The 10,219-nt window shown below is 36.2% G+C and overlaps 1 protein-coding gene across 1 annotated transcript; it reads right to left on the bottom strand.

Annotated features, from left to right (window-relative positions):
* Window positions 1-2,546: 2,546 nt before the first annotated feature.
* On the bottom strand, window positions 2,547-10,129 carry LOC110029844 (temperature-induced lipocalin-1-like). Its single transcript, XM_020732304.1, has 2 exons — window positions 9,546-10,129; window positions 2,547-2,888 (listed from the first exon to the last, which is right to left on the bottom strand). The coding sequence occupies exons 1-2, from the start codon at window positions 9,921-9,923 to the stop codon at window positions 2,697-2,699; spliced, it is 570 nt and encodes a 189-aa protein (XP_020587963.1). The 5' UTR covers window positions 9,924-10,129; the 3' UTR covers window positions 2,547-2,696.
* Window positions 10,130-10,219: the final 90 nt, after the last annotated feature.

Raw genomic sequence — 10,219 nt, 5'->3', positions numbered from 1 at the left:
TTAGGAGCTTCTCATCATCGAGGAATGAGAGTGATGGTCGTCTACAAAGTCTAACCAATTAAATCAATCTCATCAACACCATGCTGATTATGCTTAGTCAACCAACAACACCGGCTCGACCTAATTGATCCAACAGACGAACCGATTTACTAAGTTAAACGTTAACAAGCTTAGCCGGCTAAGTCAAAGAGCAATCAAGCAATGGACACATATATGCAGTCTCAATTATTTATGAGAAAGAGAGGAAATATAAGACGCATTACTATTCACTATTGTGTGCTCCTCTCTCTGTCTCTCTCTTTCTCTTTTCTTACACTGTTAGGGTGTGATTCTATTGTGATAATGATTCATATATATATATATATATATATATATATAGTTGAAAATAATTTCGTTTGACACGCATATCAGAAATTTTTTTGAATAAGAAATATATAAATTTATATATTTATTTATTTATTTATTTATTTATTTATTTTTATTGATGTTCTTTTGAAATGATTTAAATGTTTAAGTTATATATATTTCTATTGTGATAATCCAGTGTAAAAATATCAAATAATTTTTAAAAGTTATTGCTCCCTGGCCAACAAAATTGAGGTTTTTAATAGAGACCATTTTTCCTTTTTAGGCTTGTAAGATATTAAATGATAATTGACTATTGCTCACAAAACTCTTAACCTCTTCAATATTATAGTTGACGTGTCATTAACAAATTTTGTATCAAACATGATTCTCAATATATTTTGGATAATTGATCTTTCAAATTCAATTTCAAGATCATCTGGGCTCGAATTTCAATAAGTTTATAGTCCAGTTGATTGTTTCAACAAGGTGAACCCAACAATGTCAAAATCGGTTCAATCTGGGTTCATTGAGCCCTGATCAAATCATTATAGAATAATTGAAGGTTTTGGATCATTAATTATATGGCCAAATGAGCTCAACGGTTCCTCTATTCTAAGATCATTAATGAACTAAAATGTCTAAGGGTATATTTTTGAGATGTATGATTAATTATTCCAACTTATGAAATAAATGATGATAATACCTTACACAAATTTATACATATATTGTATTTATGGACATTTAAGGGGAGACCGTTTGCATAAAGAGTTTTTGAGATTTCTACTCACTACACTTTCAATAATAAGCAGTCCTTCTTGCTTTAAAATTTATAAAGGTTAAACTTGCTAATAAACAATAATTTCTCCGCAATAGTTTAATTATAAATTATCTAACACGTAATAATTTGATCATCTTAATAAGAATAAACATTTCAATTTGTATTAAATCACTATAGTTCAATTCTAAATTGTCTTTCGTAAATATATGCCTCGAGAGTTAGAGCCTAGAGAGGGAAGAGTAGAGAGAGAAAAAAAAAAGTTGAAAATTCTCAGCAGGGAGACCTAGAAAAAGCCTTCAGGTAGAGGTCCCTTTATTCGTCTCTTTGTCCCCTATTAATAGGAGTATTCATGCTATTATAGAAATGAGGGAACTTTTATGTAAACCGTCATTGATGCAATCCATATGTTGATTTAACATTAAATTTATATTACAACTTCAATTTGAATATGACGGTAATCAGCTAGTTGACGCGTTTGAGTTCGATCGACTGAGGCGACAGGTTGAATGACGATTGCTAACGTGGAAGTGCAAGTCTCTTGATTGAGTAGTTGCAATCAGTTGCCCTTGTAAAGAGGCGACAAAAACTGTAATCGTGGTCTGCTGATTGAATCACTTATCATAATATTGTTGTTGACTTTAACTAAACGATCACTCGTCGAATAGTTGGCTCGAATCATACTAATTTAATCCGATGTCTCGATTGTCTGGCCACCATCTTGATTCACTTGATTGCTTTGAGATTAATACTAATGATTTTAATGCATACAACTATCATCAACTTGATTTTTAATTTGTTATACATATTGATCATACATCCACATTCATAAACCTTTTTTTTTATGTTTAGAAATTTTCATGAGTGGATGCCAACAGATGCCAACAAAATTAACTTTTAAAATATTCTAATACTATTAGCAAACTTTTAAAATTGCATATTACATGTCTTAAAATGTATTTCGACATTTAACAATGAGTCACATAAATAATCTCTTTTAATGACACAAATAAAAATGAATATATTTATTCATCATAACTTATTGTAGCATGGTTTGTTCTACATTTTTTTAAAATCAATAGTATGATTTTTTTAAAATAAAAAAGCTTTCTAGATCTTATCTTTAATTAACTAGTGGTTTAAAAAGTGGGGCCATTAGACCATGACAATTACTGAAGGTGTGCTTCCAATTATAGTCAAACAAATAATTGAAATTCAATATGCATTCATGTTTCATATTAATAGTAATAATAAATTATGATAAGAATTATATATATATATATATATATAGCCAAATAATCACATTTGAACATGTCAAGTTGAAAAAGATAAATTTCTATGACAGAGAATTCTAGAAAACAGCAATAAAACAGTTCCCCAAACAGAACTGTGACGATAGCCTAAAACGCAAGCAAACAGAAAATTATCGTCCAAATCACTATAGTAATTGTACGTAACATCGACCGTACTTTACAAACTAGGAATAGAAAGTACATGAAATTGAACAAGAGGGGCGTCCTAAATGTTTTATTTTTCAAGAAATGAAAACCTTTTTAACTATTATTCTGATTTCTTATTTGCCAAACAAGGATCTGATCCACCAAATTCCCTTTTTGTCCTTGGAGCTCGCAGCATCATCGCTTACCGGGGGAGGATCAGCCTGAGGTGTTTTATGTAACTTCTCTACATCATAACCTTCTTCCTTTGCCTTCTCGAGCAACGAATTGTATGTTGCGTCATCAATATGAGTTGTCCTGCTTAGTATCTGTGACACCAATGACAAACAGATTGTATTTGAAAATTTTAATTGCATGGAGAAATAAGAATATGAATATTATTGCAAAATTTAGTAGAAAAGATCAGTACAAAAGAAAAGATTGAGGAATGCACAAATGTTAATTGGTCAGGGGCAGTTTATAGCTACCAATCAACTTCAGGATGCTTTACCTTTGTAGGTAAGAATTAGAGTTTTACCAAACAAAAGTTGAATATAGCAAAATGATCTCAAGGATTCATGAGATATATTTGTGGAGATTTTTCTTTCTCAAGGAAGAAATGAGTATTTTAGTACAAATCTTATTTCCTTCATTCAGGAGCCTTGCAATCTTTTTATAAATAACCAATAGACTTTTTCTATATTTCCTATTTACAATTAGACTTCTCAAAATAAGATGTAAATCTCAACAATACTCTTCAAGATGGGCAAAAGATATCCGCTAAGCCCATCTCGTCACGTAATCTAGACATATTCTTTAGTGAGACAGTCTACCACTTGCTCTCCAGTGGCTACACACTTTCTCTCCAGTGGCTACATGGCTTGGCTCCAGTAGTTCATTATTAAATTTTTCCTTGATAAAGAATCTATCAATCTCCCCATGTTTGGTTTATTGTGTTGCATCGGGTTGTTGGCATGATTGTTGACTTGTTGTCACACTGCAATTTCATTTGAGTTCCTTGATCCACTTGAGCTCAACCAAGAAGACTCTCAGTCACATCATCTCGGCAACTCCTAAGGTCATGACCCTGTACTATGCCACTGTTGTTGACCTCACTACTACAAATTGTTTATTGCTCTTACAAGAGACCAAGTTGCCAACTACGAATATGCAATATCCTGATATGGATCTTTTGTCATCTGCGCAACTCATCATTCAACATTACAATAAACCTTAATGTCTACATGCCTATTCTTCCTAAAGATCAACCCCTTCCTTGGTACACTCTTAAGGTACCTCAAAATCCGATACACTGTGTCCATAGAACCCTTCCTTGGATCATGCATATAGCGGCTCAACACGATCACTAAAATGAGATGTCGGGACATGTGTGACTAAGATAGATCAAGCAACCCACAAATCTTTGGTATCTCTCACGGTCAACTAGCTCTCCAACTTCTGCACTCAGCTCGGCCTTCTGATCAATTGGAGAGGCTGCAACATTGCAATCCTAGAATATATGTTTTTGTAAGGAGAGCTAGTACATACTTTCTTTGAGACAAGACCATCACCTCTGATCCACGAGCCAACTCAATCCCAAGAAAATATCTGAGATGTCAAAGGTCTACCTCAAATTCTTTGCCCAACATACATTTAGTTGAGCAATCTCTCTCATCATCGCCCATGATAATCATGTCATCAACATAAACAACAATCATAGTGATTTGACCACCATTTTGACAAAAGAACACCGTATGGTCAGCATTGATCTACTGATATCCCATGTCCACCATTGATTTTCTAAATTTATCAAATCGGGCTCAAGGAGATTACTACAAGGCATAACAAATTATTTGCCCAACATACATTTAGTTGAAAAATCTCTGTCTCATCATCACCCATGACAATCATATCATCAACTTAAACAACAATCATAACGATTTGACCACCATTTTGACAAAAGAACACCATATTGTTGGCATTTATCTACTGATATCTCATGCCCACCATAAATTTTCTAAACTTGTCAAACTAGACTCGAGAAAATTGCTTCAAGGCATAAATCGACTTCCTGAAGCTGCACATCTTGCCCATTATTTGATTTGTACTGAATTCTGATAATATATCCATATACATCTCGAGTAACTTTCTATAAAAAAAAACATTCTTTGCATGAGTTGGAGTAACCTCCATCCATCATTCAAAATCAGAGAAACTATTATCCTCACTTTGCTCATTTTCGCTACTGGTGCAAAATTCTGTCATAATCAATATCCTATGTCTGACTGTACTATTTTGACAACACATGCATTGTAACACTCCACTTTTCCTTCTGGATTTTATGTAACTGTGAAGATCCACTTGCATCCTACTACTCTTTTCAACGCTGGCTATAATAATATCTCCCACATCTTGTTCTTATCAAGAGCACCAAGTTCTTCTAGCACGGTAGCCCTCCACTTTGGATCCTTTTTAGCTACCTGCTAACACTTGGGTATAGAGACAGTGTCTAAAGATGCAAAGAATGCTTCATATACAGGCGATATGAACAATGCAATTCAAGAAATCAAAACAATCAGGAGAACGACCTGTATTGCTATGAGAGGTCCATCTTAAAGCTATGGGAGTGGGAGAAGAAGAGAGGAATAATATCACTTGGGTAATCAAATCCTGAAGTGGAATGTGTAGATGTATCAGGAATCGGGTAGTCCGGGACAAGAGGCTTAATGGTATGAGCGATACTGGGGGCATTGTTCCCTCATCCTGCCTCTTCCTGGTATGAGCGATACTGGGGGCATTGTTCCCTCATCCTGCCTCCTCCTGCTTGTATACACACGCAACTTCCTTTAAGATTTAACCCCTCAACCTTCGGATTTATTTTCCTCATTTTTTAGCTCTTTCTCAGTTTATCCTTCCCACACAACGGAACAAATCATTATTCCCACATGTACCACTTTCTGATCATCATTACTCTCTCCCTCATGTCTCATATCTCAAATATCTCATGAGTCACCAAAAGATGAAGTCACTTCCAAGGTATAGTACTATTTGAGCTCTCAAAAGAGCGCACCCATGCTCACAAACAATCTCTTCTCTATTAGACTCCAACAGACATATCCCTTTTGGGTAGCAGAATAACCCAAGAAAACACACTTCAAAACTCTGAGATCTAGCTCCCCTACTGATAACATTTTGCCCTTCACAAAACATACACAACCAAAAGCCTTGAATGAGAGGATTTTGCTATTATCTCTTTTCAACATATTATAAGAAAATTTCTAATCTAACACTCTCGAGAGCATTCTATTGGTCAATTTAGCCATTATCAAAATTGTTTACCCCACAAAGTGCGTTGGGACATTCATCGTGATCATCATGCTTCAAGTTACCTCCTAAAAGGTGTATATTCTTCATCTATGTTACTCAGTTGTGTCAGTGTGTATGAACATGCGGTTTGATGTTGTATCCTACGAGCTTACAAACATTCCTCATACGTTTTATTGATATATTTTATATATACACTACTGCACTATATCTACACTCCGTCACTTTTATTTCTCATCAAATATAACTAAGGTGTACGAGAAAACAATCAATGAAAGTCATAAAATATCTATAACCATTCATCAAAATTATAGAACAAAATTCTCATACATCTGAATGCACCAAATCAAAAGCATAAAAACTCTTATTAACAAAACTAACATAAGAGTTCTTGATATGTTTATCAAACTAATATGCATCACACACAAGTTTTTATTTATTTGTATTTTCTTATAAGGATGTATATAAACAACTCTGAAAGATTAAATGTAGTGCTTATGCTCTTGTAATGTAGCAACAACACATCCTCCACACTCCTATCAAATCCTACTGCTCCAACATTCCAACAATAACCCATCATCTTTCTATCCAAATATAACAGTCGACTATGTCGCGTATTAGTCCCAAATCTTTGGTCAGTCATTTTTCTCTTAAAATATCTTTAGAATGTGAAATGAAACAATAAATTTTAGTTAAAAAATGTATAATGCCACTAATAAATAAAATGTTCACTAGAAAAAAAAATATGCAAAAAATTACATAAAATGATAAAATTGGTACATCTCATTGTATCCTCACAAATAACAGACTTTGTTGTATCATCAATGGTATGAATGCTCTCTGGAAATGCTATGAGAGAATAGAAAGAGAACACATCAACTGAACATGTCACATGTCGAGATACACCAAAATCTATTATCCATTCTAGTGATCTTGTGGTTGGTATAAATGCAAGAGCATGTGTATCACAAGTATCTTTGGCTAAGTGAGCATAACTAGCAATGTTCCCTTTAGATGATGATAAGATGGATGCATCCTCAGTCAAATCACTTGCAGTTTCCTGCTTCCTCTTTGACATCTCCAATAACTCATGATCATTGTCGATAAAGATCGCACGTCTTTCCCTCATTCTATGCCGTCATCAGCTTTGTTTGGTAGCCCCCTCTTCAACCCGTTAGGCCCCCACAGTTACGACCACAACTTCTAGATTGAAGTCCATGTACACTCGTCTCTCTCTCCTTGCGCAGCTTTAAACAAGCCTTGCTCAGGTGTCCCACATCTCCCAGTTGTAGCATCTGCAAATCTCCCCCTGGACACCTGATATATCCAAGCTTAAGGCAGCCAAAGTTGATCGCATACATGGAAGTCTGCTAGTCTTGGAGTGCAGCTTCATGCGACTCTTCTCCTCTATCATAGCGGCATTGGCCTCATCCAATGAATGAATCGTTGTCTGGACTAGGAGGATTAATCTCTGATCAAATGTCGGGTTCAGATGAGCCAGAAACTCAGGTTCTCATCTATGCAAAGATCAGCCTCTTCCGGCACCCTGAACCACCATAGCTCGACATTGGTGAGAAGTGATCAAAATCTGCCCATAGCTGCTCTAGAACTATGAAGTACTTCAGAATCGATCTATCACCATGAGCCACTGTCTCTGTCTCACGCTGAATCTGAAACATCCTAATTTGGTTCTCAATTACAACATTGATCTTCTTCAAATTCACCAAGACATCACTCACATTTCGATCCACTAATGAGGCAATTGATAATGCCATCGAGTTGAGCAGAAATGTGTAAATCAACACGTGTGATTCTCAACTCAATGCTCTCAGCACTGTCACTCTTTGGATCTACCCCCGATAGATATTCCTCTAATCTTTGCCCTACTAGAGTAACTTTGATTAACGTGACCAACTCAAATATGTAGGCGGTCCATCAAGTTTTAGATCCATGGGAGAAAGAACTAGCTTCACCTGTGTAGGAGCACGTGCTGTAGTAGTTCCCGTCGAGATGCTAGCTCCCTATATGAGACAGAACAAAATCTTAAGAACTTCAAGATCCATGGGACAAACATCTAACTTCACCTGTGCAAGAGCACGCGTTGTAATAGTTCCCGTCGAGATGCTAGCTCCCTATATGAGACGGACCAAAATCTTCATAAATTCAAGATCTATCATCCCTTGAAGCACCAAACCTTTACCGCACTATCTCTGCTCCTGACATGCTTAATTTTACTATTCCTCATCCTTCGTCGGTCTCTTACGCATGCAGAACAAAAGTTCTCTCCTTTAATATCATGATTTCATGTGCATTGTACCCCTACCCTCAACCGAGCACAAGTTTCCTTTTTTTTTTTTTTATAATCATTAATTATGTCGGTAAATGCTTTTAGGTCGTAAGGTCATTTATAGTTTGTGAATTCAAACAATGCATGAGAGACCTTATGAGATAAGCAGAGGAGGTGGAAAAGAATAGTCTTGTGTGTGTTACTCCTAATGCCCCCTCTTTTCCCTTGCCCTCTTGAGGGAGTAAGGAATATCTTGTTTATATTTCCCATAAGGTGTCTCTATTCTCGTAGGGCTACAAATAATAATAATAATAATAAAGAAATATTATATTATAGGTCGTACTGTACGAAACTCATATGAGATTTGCTGTTGAAAAGATATCATCATAGGTGTCAAGCGGCTCATAAATTGGCATAGACAGTTATGAGTTAGAGTCTCATTCCTTCTGCCGTTATGATAACCTTGAAGTATTACTAAATGTACACGGCAGTGAAATTTGACACATACAAGCAAGTTTGGCGAATAAGCTTGATGTATGCATGCAAACTTGGAGGAGCTCAATGAGTAAAGGCATGCTCGGCGCAGGAGCTTGATAAGCACGGGCTGAGGAGCTCGTCAGGTCCTCTTGAGAAATAATACATATAGCTATCACTTCAATGGACATGATTTGCGAGTATGATTTGTCTGCTATAGGCTCTAGGTACATGATAGCATTTACATTCTAAAAGCCCCATCTAATAGGCCAAAAAGACCAGGCTCCTTGGTAGCTTAGGGCAGCCACGTTTGATTCAAGAAAAAAAAAGATTAAAAGTTTTCACCGCCGTCTTTTATCTTCACACATAATCATCATGCACCTCAGTGGTGGGGATGTCTTTCTCCTCATCCTGGTGTTTATCTTAACACACTAACCCCTAACTTAAATTAAATTGTACAATTAATTATCTCCATGCCACCCAATAAGAGCTGTTTAAATTTTTTGACAGCTCTTACATCTATCTCTTTACTTGACTTTAAATCACCCTTTCTTTGTTGGATTAACTAGAAACCTAAATTATCCAAGAGAATTTTTGAATGTTAATCCCTTTCGTTCTCCTTGTTCCCCGCATTTATACTATAGTCTTAAAACTTTTTCACATACAGCATTGAATCTAATGCATTGATCATTTGATTTTGCATCAAATCCCATTACAAAATTGATATAAAATCCCATAAGATTCTATAAAACCATGCAGCAAGAGGCCCTAGACCAAATGCTTCTGTTGTTTATCAAAACCTCCATATAACCACGCAACAAAAAACCCTCCCATCAAAATATTTATTAAACAAAAAAAATATGAATAATCGACAACATACATCAAAGGTAACAATACTAACCCAGAGATAGCGGCGAGTCGGCTCTCCAATAAGCGCGATGGTATAATCCGAATCAAGGTAGAGAACCCAATAGTTGCCGATGACGGGAATAATCGGGAAAAAGGGAGGAACGTAGAACTTCACCTTGAACTTAGCCTCATCGCTGTTGGGATCTGCCTTATAAGCTGAACCCTCGATAGCATCCCTCTTTCCACGGCTCCAGGTCTCGTTTAGAACATGGACCGTCCCATCAGCATTGAGAGAATAGGTGGCGCGGGTGTTCACCCCGTCTTTGGGTTGGAAGAAGGAAGGTATCGAAGCAATCTCATACCATCTTCCCACGTACCTCTGAAGATCCAGACCGCGGACTACGTTCATCTCTTTGCTCTCTTTCCCCATTCTATCTTTCCTTTTTGATTTTGCCTCTTCGATCCGTTGGAGTTGCAGAGGGTTTCTGGTGCTTTTATGGATGAACTTCTGAGCCCAGTAGTAGAAGACGAGAGAGGATAATGCTCGAGGAAGAAGTAGGGTGAGGTGGCGGATTTATGGCGCCATGTAACTATGTTCTCATCTTCTGGAATTTTCGATTTTGCTTTCTTTTGAAGAAAGGTTCGAAAGGAGGGCACAGGAGATGGAATTACCCATAGATTTAATATTATTAATTTTATTATTATTATTATTATTATTATTATTAT

The sequence above is a fragment of the Phalaenopsis equestris genome, unplaced genomic scaffold (assembly GCF_001263595.1).
Source record: "Phalaenopsis equestris unplaced genomic scaffold, ASM126359v1 Scaffold000606, whole genome shotgun sequence".
NCBI lineage: Eukaryota > Viridiplantae > Streptophyta > Magnoliopsida > Asparagales > Orchidaceae > Phalaenopsis > Phalaenopsis equestris.
Note: the sequence above shows the minus strand (reverse complement) of the source record. Positions and strands in the feature narration are given on the sequence as shown.